This window comes from Phragmites australis, chromosome 3 (assembly GCF_958298935.1).
Source record: "Phragmites australis chromosome 3, lpPhrAust1.1, whole genome shotgun sequence".
NCBI lineage: Eukaryota > Viridiplantae > Streptophyta > Magnoliopsida > Poales > Poaceae > Phragmites > Phragmites australis.
The window spans coordinates 34,770,310-34,787,224 of NC_084923.1; the positions used below are offsets into that span (position 1 = coordinate 34,770,310).

The following is a 16,915-nucleotide window of genomic DNA, read 5'->3' on the forward strand; positions in this document are numbered from 1 at the left end:
GACCCCTATGCAGACAAATGGGCATCTCGATCTAAATGAAGAAGGCAATGTCGTAGATCAAAAGGTATATCACTCCATGATTGGCTCTTTACTCTACCTTTGTGCATCTAGGCCTAATATAATGCTTAGTGTGTGCATGTGTGCAAGATTTCAAGCCGCTCCAAAAGAGTGCCATTTAATGACCGTTAACAGAATTCTTAGGTATTTGGTTCACACTCCATACCTTGGCTTATGGTATCCTAAAGGTTCATCCTTTAAACTTATCGGCTATTTGGATTCCGATTATGCCGGTTGCAAAATGGATAGGAAAAGTACATCCGGGACTTGCCAATTCTTGGGTAGGTCCTTAGTGTCTTGATCTTCAAAGAAACAAAATTCCGTAGCCTTATCCACCGCTGAAGCCGAGTATGTTGCTGCGGACGCTTGTTGTGCTCAACTACTTTGGATGAGGCAAACCTTGAGAGATTACAGCTACAATATGACCAAAGTTCCACTTTTGTATGATAATGAGAGTGCCGTCAAAATAGCCAACAACCCCGTGCAACACTCAAGAACCAAACATATAGACATTCGTCACCATTTCTTGAGAGACCACTCAACCAAAGGGGATATCGATATTCGCCATGTGAGAACCGAGAAACAACTAACCGATATCCTCACAAAGCCATTAGATGAGCGAAGGTTTTGCGAGTTGAGATGTGAGCTTAATATCCTAGATTCTCGCAACATGGCTTGATATATTGCATACAATTATTTGTTGTAGATTTATAGCTTTGGTAGATAGAAGTTTGCGAAAAATTCTTTGTGTGATATTTTTGAAAAATTTGATTCTTTGATCTTTGGATCATATTTTGCTACTTGTGATCATAGTTATGTAATGTTGCTTGTTGGCTGATCACAAGAGGTAAATATTTGTCTTATATGTCCAACAATTCATCTCTCATCAAATCTCAGCTCTAAATATATCCTGTAAATTCTCTAGTTCCCGGAATTTTCGGGCTAGGCCGGAGTATCTGGGAACTGGAGGTGATCTGCGAGCTTCTGGTTCTGTTGACAGAACTCGGAATCTCCGGGTCCACCTGGAGTATCCGGATTCTGTCACTCAACTCGGAGGGCCCGGGTCATCCTCCGAGAAAGGGTCTCTATTCGGCTTCAAACTCCACCCGGAGTCTCTGGGTTGTCCAGTATATAAAGATCTCCGAATAGTTTTCTTCACCTCATTCCATCTATTTCACTCATTCTTCCTCCCTCTCACCGTGAGAAGATACCTCCAGCGATCTCAAGCTTTGACCAAGGGTTTTTGGAGATCTTCTTCGAATCTTCATCAACTCTAGGCCAGAATCTCCGGCCCTCCCTCCGGATCGTTCTTTGGTGCTTCCTTTGCCCTAAAAGGTACATCTCACCCGATCTCTTAATGGTTTGATCTAGAGCCAAATCCCTTTGGTGAAGATGTCCCATATCCTTCCTAGAATCATCTCCTTTAAGGGTTTTGCAATGTGGTGGAAGAATCTCTCAAACCCTAGAAGTTTGCCCCGGGGTCTGGCTACCCGGAGTATCCGGGTTGGCTCGGATCAGCCTCTGGCAGTCAGCATTCAAATCTTCAATTCCTTTCTCTAGCAATCTTTCTCCTATCTCTTATATGCCTTTCATGTGTACCTCAGGATCTTTTGAAATGGATCGTAACGAAGGTCATAGCTATGAATGGAGGAAGAAGCAAAAGAGTGATCCACAGACTCAAGGACAAAGTAATGCTCCTCCTCTACGATTCGAGTCAAGTGGCATTCACATTGATGAGCAGGCATAAACTGCAAACGTGCCTCGTAGGTTAACAAAACTGCAAGCCATGAGAGCAAGAGCTACATCAAGTGCAGCAATAGGCAGAGGAAGGGGAACAACCCCAATGACAGTAGGAAGAGGGAAAGGAAAGGCCATGGACACCGGTTCTAGTGCCCACGGACAAGAAGAGATTGAAGAAGAGGATCTTGTGTTGGCCCCTCTGAAGCTTCATAGACCCTACAAGACTCATTCATCAAATCAAGCGCCAATGAAAATGGTTGATTATATGAAGAAGTCAACTAAGTGCAAAAAGGACAGAAGTGATGATCTGTATGAATTTGAGAAGAGTGTGGTAGATCCATGTTTTTGGAATGACATTTCTATGAAAGCGTGATTCTCAAAAAGAAAAATCCAGTCACACCTATGCAATGGATAGATTGGGACTACATAGAGAGAAAGAATGATCCAACATTCAATGCAGTGATTGCAGCTTGTGAAGAGAAGAAGATCAAGAACTTTATGAGCTTGAAGTGTGATTGGAGTGTGGAAGTAATATCCCAATTTTATGCAACTCTCTCTTATGATCACGAGGAAAATCAATCTATGTTTTGGATAATTGAGGGAGAGAAGTACAAAGTCACATATCAAACTTTTGGTCACATTTTTGGATTTGATGTTCGTGACTTGCATAACACAAAGATCCAAAATGAAAATCAACTTTCCCCTGATGATATGGACTTCATGTATCTAGATCATGGAAGGGTGATTCATGGTACAACAACTGGGATGAAGCCCTTTTACAAATACTTGAACAACTTATTTTGACTCACATTAAATCCTAAGAGTGGTGATGCTACAAATGTTCAAGGCATATCAATGAACTTACTAGCTCGAATGTCAAATGTGGGCGAGCCCTTCAGTGTGATTGATTTTGTTTGGGAGGAAATTCATATTACATCTTACACTCCCAACAAAAGTTGTGCCTATGCTCCGTACATCATGCATATGATAGAGAGGGTCACCAAGAAGAACTTCTTCAAGGAAGTTAAGCATGAACCATATCGGATGAGGATTGTGAGCACAAGGTCATCCCCTCCTCCTTCACCTCCCCCCGCAGCTCCTAGTGCTCAAAGGATGGCTCCAAAGCGTGCACCTCCCTCACGTGGATCTCAATCATTCATAAAGAGTGCTCTTAAGGCCATCTTCTGAGTTTGCACTCATAATGCCACCCAAATCAGAGAGACAAAAGTGAGGATGAGGAAGATAGAGGCAAGGCAAAAGAAAATTCATACTCATTTGGGAATTCAGCTCCCTTGCTCTCCCATTGTAACCAAAGAAGAAGCTAGCGAGCCGGAATTTGAAAATCCATGGGCTTGGTATGATGAGGCCCAAACAGCTGCTGAGAGTCCTTCTCGTGCACAAGATGTTGAAGATGGGGAGACCGAAGAGGAGGAAGAAGAGTTGAGAGAAACCGAAGCGAGCTCTTCGGACAACAATGGTGATGGAAACGGATCCGATGATGATGGAGACGACGACTTTGAAGTGGACAGCGACTAGATCTTCATCTTGTTTCTCTTTCCTTTTTGGTGCTTGATGCCAAAAGAGGAGAGAAATCCTTGTGTCCTGCCTTGCTTCTTTATTGAACTCTTCATTGTTTCCATTGGACATTTAAGACATTTGTAATAATTGTGATTAATTATATATGGTGTGCTTGTAGTTGAACTTTTAAAATTTGTAATACTATATTTGTGCTAGTGTGATGCCATGAGTTGCTTGAAAGTGCATCTAGGCCCCTTTGTGGGTTTTGGTTAATTGATGACAAACGATTAAGGGACTAATGAGTTTATTGAGATTATGAACATATTTTAGTCCCTTTTAAAAGGTTAAAAGAAGTTGGTGTCCCTCAAAAAGAAAAGAGAAGTGGTATGAAGAAACTCAATAGGGTTTAATTAATTTTACTTTTGAACATGAGTTTAGAAATATCGTACTGTTAAGAGGGATGCATTTTGATAGTCTTGCTGATGTCTCAGTGCTCAAAGTATCTTTTTAGAACCAAAAAATTGAGAGACACAATCACTCACGGATACCGGGAAAAAGGGCAGAGTTGTCTGAGCCCGAAGTCTCCGAGTTAGCCCGGATACTCCGGATTCTGTTAATGTCTCGGAGTCTCTGAGTAAGACTCCAAGAGAAGGTCTCTGTCTGGCTTAAAGTCTGAGCTCGGAGTTTCCGGGTTAGCCCGGATACTCCGGATTTTGGTGGTGTCCCGGAGTCTCCGAGTGAGACTCCGAGAGAGAGTCTCTGTCTGGGATAAAAGCTTGAGCCCAGAGTTTCCGGGTTAGCCCGGATACTTTGGATGCTGTTAGTCTGAGCATCCTCCAAGTTGGTCCGAAGTCTCTGTCTATCGAAGGTGCTAAAGCCGGAGTCTCCGAGTTGGTTCGGAATCTCCGGGTCCTGATGCTTCCGGACCCTCCGGGCATCCTGCGGACTGAGTTCTTGGCTGTTTCACAAGTGTTACCCAGAGTCTCCGGGTGAACCTGGATACTCCGGGTCAGTGTAAAGTCCTGTAACGGCTAGTTTCTAATAGGGTTGGTGCGTGTGTTTCTATGCTACCTGGAGTCTCCGGGTGAACCCGAATATTCCGAGTTTGTTCGAAAAGCACTATAACGGCTAGTTTTGGGGGGAAGGGTATAAATAGCTCTTCACCCCCTTCATTCAATGCTGCTGAGCTACCTGCGAACAAACCTCCTTAAAAGCATTCAATGGCCCTCCCAAATCCCTCTAGTGCTTTGATCTTTGCAAGATTTGAGAGTTAGGGTTTGTGGAGTGAAATCTAGAGCAAGAGAGCAAAAATCCAATCTTTGAGCATTTGAGTTCTTTGCCAAACTGTGATTTGTATTCTTTACTCTTGAAGCTTCGTGCTTCTAGACAGCAAGGAGTAACCCATAGAGAACCTAATCTTTGTGGAGTGCCACGGGAAGTTTGTAGCACCCGTGATTTGAGTAAGAACCCTAACTCGATCTTTATGGTTGCTTGGGTGAGGATAAGGTTGAAAGAGACCCGACTCTTTGTGAGCTCCTCAACGGAGACGTAGGCACTTCTTTGTGAGGTGGCCAAATATCGGGAACAAATCTTGTCTCTATTACTTTCTTGCACTTTACTCGTTCAAATTGATATTTGGGGATTTGCCCCAATCTCGTTGCTTGTGAGTATTTGAGTGCAGGTTGTTGTTGAAAAGGAGCATATACATCTTATAGAGCCGGTGGTAACTCGTAGATCAAACTAGACTTGCTTAGATTTACTTTGATTTCAAGTTCCTATATAGTAAGGATAATCCGGGTGAAGTCTCAACTCAGGCAGGTTAAGGGAGCACAACTTGCACCTGTGTGCAAGCAGTACTGTTCATATTGAAAATATCAAAAGCTGATAATATGATATACCTCAGAAATTTAAGACAATTTGGCCTAAATATGAACCCACTAGGAAGAATGGCGCACTTTGTTGCTCCTGTCTTGAAGAAATGTAATTGGTGGCCAGGTTGGGAAGGAAACGAAGAGGCAGTGCTCACCTCGTCGGTGTAGACCCAGGCCGGGGAGATGAAAGCGATGGCGTGGGGAGGAGACGATAGTGAAATAAGTAAAAACAACTTGCAAAAGCATATGACCAGAATTTTTAGATGATCAAGGAAACGAAAGTGACATCACACATGATATATAATCGCTATGCATCACTTGTTTCAACCACATTAGCTTTGCATAATGGATATAGTGAGGCAGACTAAAACATGTAGAATCACAATGCTACGACTGCATCACTTGATTTGTGGGCATCCTATAAGATAAGAGAGTATTACCTAAGCAGCAAGAGATAACACAATATAAATAGGAAGTCACCATAGAAACCCTACGATGTTGTGGTAAATGGTGAGAGTTTTCAGCAACACCTTGCTCCCACTTCCAGGAATTAAGAAGCTGATCTAAATCTCTCAGGTCTCTACCAATGCATCACTACCTTGATACCTTGCAGTTTCCATTGTCATGTTCTTGATGATATATTGAAGGAGAAAGATGTAGTCAACTTTCAATGTTTCATCTAGACAAGGTGGTGCCACAGTTCCACCCAAAAAAAAAAAACTTAACCTTCATAGTATATTCAAGAAATTACTGAAACATATAGATAACATGCAATGTAATAACCTAGTGACATGATCACCTGATAAATCATAAAGCCAGCATTGTCGTAGCAATGAGAATACATCATTCAGGCTAGCTAATAATGTGGGTACAATAAATAACCGGTCTAGAAGATGGCCTCATAGATACATCAGGCCGACCAAAGTGCACAAAAGGCTGATATCTTGACATGCAAGTAGACTGCATATAACACTATCCTGCATAAACTGAGGAAAGCAAAATTGAGTCAATTAGGTCACAATGAAGTCTGGCACTATAATGCTAAAAGATACCCACAACAGCTCACCTGGTGTTGCTATTGGTGGTGATAAATAAGCAGATCATCAGGGTCAGTAAGATCTCTTTCAACATCCTCAAAAAATGGAAACTCTAGATTGGATGGTCGCTACGACCGGTTGCAGCAAGAGCAACAGCGACATCATCAACATAGTGGAAGGGACGACCTCATCAATGCAGGGGACGAACTCGAAGGCGCGAGGTGAACAGGTTTGCAATGGAGGATGGAGGATGGCGTCGGCCTTCCCACGCTCAAATCGAGCACCACACCACTCAAATCATGAAACATACCACCCAAATCGAGCTCCTCCCTCCAGGAATCGAGTCTCAAGAAGGCGGGTCGATGCAGCCGGACTGTGCTGTTCACCATTTGGGAGAATATGATAGGAGTGGGCAGGCAAGGGAACCAAATACTATAATGACGTATTGCCTTGCTGTGGTAGTGGGGAGGTACACCACCGCTCCCAGCCAGCGCGCCGCCAAGGGCATGGCTCGCATGACGCCTTCGTGCGCGGGTCTAGCCACTGCTGCCTAGATCTATCTTGCTTGTGCAGATCCCTGGCTCAGCTTCCACAGGTGGCGACGACGTGAGAGGAGGCAGAGGCGACGGCGTGGGGCGACGAAGAAGGAGGTGGCGATGAAATTTGGCCCGCCGACTGGAGTCTGCAGAGCCACCGGCGACAACATGTGTAGTGGCGTCTAGCTCGGTGGCGGCCATAGCGTGCGGCGGCGGTCGGGTGCACTGCGGCAAGGTGCTGTGGGGAGGGAAGGGGCGCGCGACGCTCAAGGGAGCACGACGAAGCTCATCGTGGCTTGGTCGGGGGCGGGGAGAGCTCGCAGCCCGTAGTTCATTGGCAAGGTGGAGGTGATGCTCAGCCGGCGTGGAGGGAGACAGACGCGCGGGAGCTCCGGGTGGTGAAGGGGCTTGAGAAGACGGGGATCCGGTGGAGGAGCTCGCAGGCGATTCCCTCGGCTGGGCCTCGACAAGCGTGGGAAACGCGGGAGAGGGTGGTAATGGGAACTCCTGGGCCGACGGCCGGAGTTCGCCGAGAGGCGCTGGAACTCTCTAGCCTTCACGCGAGGAAATATTAACTTTTTATCATTCCACTAGAGTAATAATTCTTTGTTGAGGATAACAAATAAGTTCTCTTAACTTTATGACAGTGGACCTAATGATAAATTTACCATTTTACTGGAAAATCAAATAGCCCTCACATGAGGCGGCGGGACTAGGACCCACTTGTCATAGGCGCACTACAAGAAACTACATCGCCTCGATCCCTAAGCGCGCCAAGGCCTAGAGCTTTAGTATATAAGTTATATGCGTGTAACTGATTTATATATTACAGCAAATTGTAAAAACTATGACTTCCCCTGCAAAAACACCAGTGACGAATTGTAAGACCTGTACTTTCTTTGTATTTCCATCGAAAAAATACAGCATTATCCCTTGAAACTTTGCTTAAAACATCACCAATGACCAAGCCTACTCCAATTACCAGCATTTTTCCATGCTAAAAACTAATTGGCGATATGACAAGTGAAGCCAATAGCCCAGTAATAGTATTCCACTTCTAAGATTGCTACTACTTTCAAGTAAAGGCAAACCAAGAGCAAGAACAAAACAATGGCTGTGGCTCAGTTAACCCCGGCAACTAGGGCAACAAATGCCTTGTGATCCGTGACGGCGTGGACTTCACCTCCGGGTTGATGGACCCAGGGCTCTCCGTCGTGTCTGAGCTGCTGTTGTCATCGGCGCTCGTTTTGCCAGACCAGAGCTTGCTCAGTATCTTCTTTGGCATCAGCATTCCCTTTGCCTTCCCCGCGGCACTCTTGTCTTCACCATTCTTGTTGATGTCACTGCTGCCACTGCTCCTCTCGCTGCTGTCGCTGTTGTTGGCCAGCCTCATCGATCTGAATGAGTTTATGTCACTCGATGTCGGGACCCCACATTCCTCCTCCGTTGTCGTTGTGGCAGCTGACCTGGAGCTGCCAATGGAGTTGCCATTCTCTCTGGGAAGAAGAGAGCGAACAGTGGAGGGAAGCTCAGCTGAAGGGTCACTCCTTGCAGACGCAACTGACGCTCGGATTTGCTCAAAGAAGAGAACTTGCACAACCACGCGCAAGGGGAGGCGCTCATTCTGCACAGCGTGCATGCACGCATCCTGCGACAGCTGCTTGCAGTCCATCAATCCGCATAATTTCTTCTTTTCACTCTTTGATAGGCTAGGGTGCTCCTGTAAGCATGTAAAGCAGTGTTAATTTTCAAACTCCCAACAATGCAAATACTCGTGGAAACAGCAAGAGATACCTTCAGATACATGTCAATGACTCGATAGAGCCCGTCATGTGTTGGTCGGGGTAGAGAAGACACCATTTCAGCAAGCACAATCAACTTTGGAAGAGGAAGTTTGGGATCTTTGGCAATCTCAGCAAGATATCCATCAATCAGCTTTGCAACTGCCAGTTTTGACGTGCTGGAAACAGAAGTCAGGTTCTCAATCTCCACAATTTCTTCATCTTCTTGAAAATTCGCCTTGCCATTATCACTACTCTGCAACATGAACTCCTCCACTATTGCCATGATCAAATCTATGTTATATACACTGTTTTCACCTGTATTTGCTGGTATAAGGAGGTCCGAAACTGAAGCACCATCCAATTGTGTGCCTATTCTCTTGATCAAGTTATTGCGAAGGGACTCCCCAGATTCCAGCAAGCATGCAGCTCTTAGCAGCTTAAGAAGAAAACCACATGACACTGAACCTTCCTCAGTGGGCAAGAGAAATACGATAGCATCAAGAGCTGCACGACGTTTTGTGCAATCCACTCCATTGCTTACAGCATCTTCTAGGGAACCAAGCAGCCGCCGGTATGCATACGCCCTCAGTGCTTCTCCAATTACTATAGCCGGTGTTCTTCCCTTAGCGTCGATGGTCATGATCACCCGCTTGTACAAATCCACATCGAGCTCACAAAGGTCTTCAACCCACCAGTCATTAGGTACTATCTGCTGCTTCCTGACACCATTCCAATGAGTGTCGATACTATTCTCAGATGGGAGTTTTTTCCTGTTGTAGGTGTATGACCATTCAACCTCTGACGGATCAATTGATGCCTTGGATGCAATAGAGTCAATGCAGTGGTTGATTACCTTCAAATTTTCCGACAAAGGTAGTAGTGACTTTGTGCTCTGTAAGACTATGATTGAGTCCTTCCAGGTGCGAAATACGCTTGTTGTCAAGAACACATCAATTTTGTAGATGAGGTTTCCTTTGTCAATGGTCTCAAACATTTCTAGATACTCAGCCGCACAGCGGGCAGCGAGGACATTATATGCATTGAGTGTTACAACCATGCCATAGCAGAACTTAGCACAAATTTCAAATGCTGAAGATCCACCAGGGATGTCAGAGATATCCACTTCATCATTTTTCTCCTCATTGCTTGACGCCACTAATCTTTGCAAGTGTGAACTCTTCGATAGAAGAGGGAACTGAAAATAATTTGAACAGATGATGTGATTTTTTTTACTCAGTACATAAAAAGCATCTAGACTAGTTGATTAACATAGAACAAAGATGCATTAGATATGAACCAGCTACTAAGAAAATGAACCCTTCTCAATACTAGTGTACACCACCACCCAAGTTTGAGTCCTTGTCAGCTAAAAATTCAGTGTCCGTCTTAATTAAAACATATACCTAGTTCTTCCAAGGTACACTTGTTACTATTTAAGTTAAAAAGCATAAGTAGTAACACATGTATAAAGATTTCCTTCCGTTGTAATACAAGAGTACATGCTAAACAAAGACATGGGAACTCTCAAAGCTTTCATGGACCTGAAGATGCAATATCCAAACAAAAGGAATAGGATATGATGTGTCAATGGATAAGAAACACAAAAAGGATTATCTCATAGCTCATAAGCCCACCTAATATTTTCAGGTGGCACGAAATATAACTCTTCCACAATATGGGCACTTTGGCAGTGGTGTGATGTACAGTCTAGTTTGTTCAATGCATCCTGAGACTAATAATGTGTGAAAATGAAGAAATTGATACCTTGTGAAGATAAAACTTGACGTCCCCTATGGAGATAACAATATCTGTTGCCAGCTCTGTTGCAACAAACCTGAAAAGCATGATTACGCAGTTAAAATTAGCATGAAGCCAGAGTATTTGCAATCTTACCCAAGTACCAGATCTAAGCAAAACTAGAAAAGGCAAATGCAACTTCAAATGTAGTAGCAGTGTGCATGACATATATAACTAATTGAACTGATATGTGGTCCAACATTTTTTAGGGCTAAGGTCCAACAAAAATGATAATACAACAAATAGGACATATCAAGAGGTAAAGAGAACTCATTGAGCTCCGAGAATTAAATTTACATGATGGACCACAATGTCACCAACCGATCCACTCACCCAAAAGGTCAATACTAAGCAAACTAGATAAAGGCACTCCTATGAGTAAATCGACACAAGCCTCCAAAGTACAGAAGAACTTTAAGAAAATATGCCACTGGAAAGAATCAAGGACAACTTAGCCTATAAAGAAGATGAGTTGGACAGTTAGCCATCTGTATGTCACCATAAGATGTGCTACTTAGCATGCCAAGCCATGAGTTTCATGGCAATTGTTAAATGAGAAGGAAATCCACACCTTAATAACACTGGCACACAAGCCACATATAGTATAGTGGAAGCTATGAAACACAGTAGTTATATAACTTTGAGAAGATGGAACTAATCCAACAAATTTTTGATATAAGGAATGAATCCAAAACGTTAATTGGCTGCAGTCCCAATTTAAAAATTTAGTGGCGTTCTAAATCAGTAACACTAGTTTTCAATACTTCAAAATTATTGGAAGTTCCATGCAGACCCCTAAACCCAAACAAATAGGAAGCAAAGTAATAGCACCTACGGGGTATTCTCACTTCCTTTCCTTCTGGTTTAAGAAACAAAGCACAGAAAACTACAAAACTAGACCCTCTTTTCCGCACACAGCTGATCTTATATGTGACCAGTCTGATTGGCCCCTTGAGCAACTTCATTGATTTAGATTTTTTCTTTTCACGAAAGTGCCAAAAGCAGATCCCCTAAACCATGAACCAATAGCAGATTCAAGATGCATATCAAGATTTAAGACACAAATTGGTCAGGAAAATGGAATTAATTCTACCAAGCCCTGTTTCCATCAAGTGAAATGGATCTCAGAATCCGTAACACAAAATCTCTAGAACAACTCATCAAACTAACATTCGGCGCAACATGACTGGTAGTGGGGAAGTGGCGTAGACCAACAAGAACAAATTCTAGAATGGCCAGTCAAAAGAAAGAAAGAAATGTCTCTATATCTTGAAGAACTGTGAGCCAAGACAGGAACAGATCAACTAACCTGATATTGTTTCCCTCTGTCTGAAAGGTATCCGGCTTCGATCCAAGCTTCATATACTTCATTGTGCCACACCGAAAAATAACCCGAAAAAAGAAAAAAAAATCCTTTTCTTTTGTTCTCCCTTGCTCTTCTTCTTCTTCCTCTTCCTCTCCCCCCTCACCAATCACCACCAAATGAGAAGCAAGAAGCAGCACAACAACCCCACAGAGCTTAACCAACCCGTCAAAAAAGTACCAAGCCGGTGGCTGCTGCCATGTGAATGCTTCTAGCCCCCTAACGGAAAGGACAGGACCAACAACTAGTGATAAAGATCCAGCAGGCCTAACTGTCCCCCTATCCCAGTGGCAAAGCGCCCACCAAATCGGGTCAAGAACCCAACCCAACCCAACCAGAAACCTCCTCTAGATCAGTAAACTGCTCGGCATCTGCATCAAGATCTGGGTCCGCCTCGAGGCCAAGAACTCCTCCTCCGCCGAGCTGGATCTCACACCGCGCAGGCAGAGGGAGCGGCAGCACCTGCAGAGCACAAGGACAGCATCTCGTGGTCAGGGGACAGCGGGAATAATTGGCGACTCAATGTTGGGAGACCATGGGAACAAGCACCAGTGAGGGAGGAATCTTATCTGGTTAAATTTGCAAGCAAGCACATGAATGGTAAAACGGGTTGCAACAGGGATTTTTTTTAATAAGGATCTAGCACATGAGAGCAGTCAAACGGTGACTAAAGAATTGCAATCCACAGACCACAGGTTTTAGGTTTTTTTTTAAAAAAAACTCGTAGACAATAGGATTGGAACGCGCGCAAGGAAATTGAGAGAGAGAAAAAATGATAATTTCAGCTAAACAACAAAAAAATGGAGCAGAAAATTAGGAGCAAATCTTACAAAACTATGGGGAGAACTTCTCTAGGTTGATCCCATTGCGCATCCGTGACGCTAGGCAAAAAAAATACTCACGTAACAGTATATACACCGACAAACACACACACTCGACCGCTTCCACTTCCACGCCATGAAAGAAAAAAGGAAGAAGAATAATTGGTATTCGCGAAACTTCGGTATAAGTCTTTTCAACCTAATTGATACCCAAAAAAAAAAAAATTGGTACAGAGAAAAAGACTCATCTTGCGGCAATATACCAAAGGATTTGCAGGATTGCAGGACATGGCACGGAGGAGCAGCGGGAAGGATGAGGCGATGGCAATGGCGTGACGCACCTGCGCCGGGCACGAGACGAGCCTCCCGCCGGTGCCAAGAAGATCAGGGGAGGCAGCGCGAGAAAGAATTTGGGGAGAAAGGCAAGAGAAACGAGGGGCTTGTTGGGGCCGATTATTTGCCCGCCACCACGCAAAGATCATACCAGAAAACCACGATTTCTTCTCCGAGGGAACTAAAAAAAGGGAGAGGGCAAAAGATGAGGCAGCTTTTCAGGACGAGGAAATGACCAAACCAACATCAAGAAACATTCCTACCGAACTCACTCCAGTACCACCAGAAAACACCGTCAGATTCGAGAGAAATAAAAAAATTCGATGCAGAAAAAATGTGATCCAGATAAGAGCAAACCTTTCACTGAGCTTGCTTGACGCTAAAATGAATCCCAAAATCTCCTCTTGAAAATTAAGGAAAAAAACGAGTGAGGAAGAAGGGAGGACGACAAAAGAAGCAGCAGCTCACCTTCCTCCTCTGCCTCCGGTGCCCTACAAGAACTGCTCCAGGAGAAACGAACAGTGGCAGAACAGCAGGGCGGGGCACAACACAGAGAGGAGACAAACAGACACCAACAAGGGGGCTAAGGGAGGAAGGAAGCAATCAAATTGTGCTTTCTCTTTTGATCGCTCGCTGCTCATCGGCTACGTCTTGCAGAGCAAGTTGCATCTGCTCACCTCTGCTCTGGTGCTAATGGATTTGGTTTATCTTAAGAGCTCGTGGGGTTGTGGTGGGACGGCAATGCAAATTTGCAGTGCATAGGGTGGGCTTGTGAATGGACTGCTATGCCCCTCCCTCTAAAATGTTCCTTCCTCTTGCTGTTTCCGGCCCCTCTTTCTCTCCCCTATTTAGCACACTAGCATGTAGCTGGATTTATTAATCATCTCCCAGTTTTTTAATTATATCTCTTTTTCTCGTTTAATTTTCGTGATAGGTTCCTCATTGGTGAAATTTGTAGGAGAAGAGAGTAGGCATACTTTTGGAATTCAGCTTCCTTTTCTCTGCATTGGAAAAAAAATCAGATGAAACCTATGAGAAAGGATTATCAGTTGTGAAATACGATCTAACATTAATCGTACTAGTCTAAGACCACCTCTAATCATATTTCATTTATTTCGTTTTTTTTCTGATTCCTCTCTCTATATTTATTATCTTTATTTTCTCTTGTTTTTAATAGTTTTCTTCAAAAAGATTCGTGAAAGGAAATGAAAGAATCATGTCTTCAAAAAATTTATGATAAAAATTATGATTTTTTTTAAAAAAATATCTTCATAAAAGAATTCTCGTCAGTAAAAGTAATCTTTAGGAAGCCAGTACGACAGCCATGCCGGGGAAACAGGACGAAATATCTACACGAGAAATGGCCACAATTCATTAAGCTGTCGCAAAAGCAATCAATTGCATGCAACAAAAACGTCTCCGTATGTGATTTTCGGTCCAACAGTGCGTTTCGTGTGAACTGTCCCAACCGACTTTTCACTGATCAAAATCATATTTTTCAACGATATATACTGTAAATTTAACTGTTTTCCAGCCAATCCCTGGGAATTTGTGCTATCACATTTAAAGGCAACCACTTAGTTTGAGCGTCAGAATTGTAAAGTTAGGCCAGTAATTATTCCAATATACACATGTCAACTGAAAATGATAAGCAATATTTATGTTAGCTCCATATTATGAAATCATTTTGTCTTTATCTAAGGAACAAAGTATGGCTCAGTTTGTAGAAGGCAAGAAAGTACATATGCTCCCATAGTTTTCATCCATTGTAGGTGAAAATTTCTCCTTATGATCATTTTTAGTTTCTTTTCACCTCCGCCGATTTTAGTGTAAGTAGTCGTTTCTAACCATCCGATCGATCCACATCTTCATCCAATGGCTCATGATAATTCCGTGTCCTGCATTTCTTCAACAATTAATAATATTAATATCACTTACGACTTATATTCACCATTACTTCACCCCGATTAATTAGCATCGCTAATGACGACAAATGTGGTCTTTAATGTCCATCATTTTCTTTTTTTTTCCGGCCAATTGCTCTCCAACAAAGACATTATATTGCCGTGTATGGCGTCCACATGCTGCCCATCGATGGAGCCATTTTCTCCGTTGGCTCATCTTTTATGCGTCAGTATATAACACATATTGGCCACAGAAAATAGCTGTAGTTATCCTGGTCAGCTTTAAGGCCTTAAGCAGGCAGACAAAACACTCCCCGTCGCTACCAGCAGGGGACACAGGTTTTCTCGACAATAGACACTGCTGGCGCATCTGTCCATAGTGCTCGATCTCTGCCTTTTTTTTTCTTTTTCCGTTTTACCCCTGTAGAAATTTAAAGTCACCGGAGAACGAATATCTGATCCGTAGATATGATGTGCCAGCTCCGTTCGACCAGTCACAGAAAAAGCAGCAGGTTTTCCATGAGATAATGCGTACCTATATTCGGAAGTGTTGGGCTGAAAAAACCGCTGTTGGCTAGACAGGATCGGAAAATTTCTTCAAATGTTGCGTCGCGTGCTTATCAAATGTATTTTCATTGCAAAAGCATGCGTTCATGGCCGATGAATTATCATTATATATATGTGACCGAGAATATATATGAGATAGTTCTCGATGGTACAGAATGCAAGAAATAGGATTACAACAATTAAAATCTAGGACCATATCATATTTTTACAGTATATACAGCTGCAGCTGCAAATTATTGACGTGCCGCCGATGTGGCTAATCATACTGGTCCTCTCTTATGTCCGATATTTTTCAGTTACCGTAACTAGTTTTGGCTGGTTCATAAAATAGATGTGTGGACGGAAGTATCATAACCTAATGGAAAATGTGATAGGGAGAGATGCTTAATCGGGGTTATATTGTGATGTGTTGCATGAGTTGGTTAGTTGTACAAAATAGTCGAGTTACAATTTGATTAGGTAGAGTTACCTCAAAAAATCATCTATTATATTAGTAATTGGCCAATAAAAGAAGTCTCCTCTTTCACTCTTAAGATCTAAAAATTGTCACGTTAATCATATAAAAAATAAAGTGTTCATATACATGTTTATAAATTACCCATCACTACCATTAAAAAAATTAAACCCAAAATATCTCTATACATGCTTCTCTATTACTAAGATATGCCATTATTAAAAAACAAAATAAAATAAAATAACAAATAATACAATTTGATTAATGCTTAAGTTCATTGAACCCTACATGCATTTAAGAGTTAAAAGTTACAATTCAAATGATCTTTTGATGTAAAATATAATAGAAAAAAAGAAAAAATAGAAACATAATTCAATACGAGAGGTGTAAAAAGAAATAAAAGTAGATAAGAACCGATAGAAGAAGATGACTGAAGTCATATCGTGAAAAAAAAAACAAGCACCCGCTAATAGAAAAAAACCAACATAACATATTCTCTCTCCCCACACTACTAGAACTCAACAGTTTCTTTAATGCCATAAACTCTAGGGAAGAGCTAAAAAACCATAGGAAACATGTTTCCCTAGTGCTAACTCTAGGGAACACCCTCTAGGGAGAGATTTGTGAGAAAAGAAAAGTTTTTTTAGAGTCTTTTTCTTAAACCCAAGGGAAAGAATCCTTTCCCTAGAGTTTCAAGCTCTAGGGAACTTAGTCACTTGGCCCATGGGTTGCTGACATGGCAAGAAAACCAAACGTGAAGCCTGACGTGGAAAGGGTATACCCTTAGGGGCTGCTCACATCCTCATACAATATTATGCACTAGGAAAACATATGTGATTTTAATTGGCTTCAGATAAGTGCTCACCCTGTAGTGACATGGTATAAAACCAAAGGAATATTCAAATAATTACAAAAGAGTGAAGCACAACTCTGAAATTCATAGCAGGATGCATTGCGGTTAAAATATCATTGTCACCATACAACAATACATGTTAGCCAAAACCCAAAAAAAGAGCAGCATGTTACTGTATATAAGTTTGTATCAAACCACCCCTTGTAGTAATTTAAGAATGAAACATCTACACATGAGACCAAAATGAGCAGCATTAACAAAATGAGCACCCTGTACTACT

At 42.5% G+C, this 16,915-nt stretch overlaps 1 protein-coding gene across 6 annotated transcripts; it reads right to left on the reverse strand.

The window, feature by feature from the left end:
* Nucleotides 1-7,636: 7,636 nt before the first annotated feature.
* LOC133912869 (BTB/POZ domain-containing protein NPY4-like) lies at nucleotides 7,637-13,652 on the reverse strand. 6 transcript variants are annotated; one of them, XM_062355815.1, is made up of 6 exons: nucleotides 13,326-13,652; nucleotides 12,866-13,038; nucleotides 11,650-12,165; nucleotides 10,308-10,377; nucleotides 8,554-9,738; nucleotides 7,637-8,479 (listed from the first exon to the last, which is right to left on the reverse strand). In XM_062355815.1, the coding sequence occupies exons 3-6, from the start codon at nucleotides 11,709-11,711 to the stop codon at nucleotides 7,898-7,900; spliced, it is 1,899 nt and encodes a 632-aa protein (XP_062211799.1). In that variant the 5' UTR covers nucleotides 11,712-12,165; nucleotides 12,866-13,038; nucleotides 13,326-13,652; the 3' UTR covers nucleotides 7,637-7,897. The 6 variants fall into 6 exon arrangements, with proteins under 6 accessions (XP_062211799.1, XP_062211796.1, XP_062211795.1 ...); XM_062355812.1 differs by having other exon boundaries at nucleotides 13,215-13,652; XM_062355811.1 differs by lacking the exon at nucleotides 12,866-13,038.
* Between the last annotated feature and the right edge of the window lie 3,263 nt (nucleotides 13,653-16,915).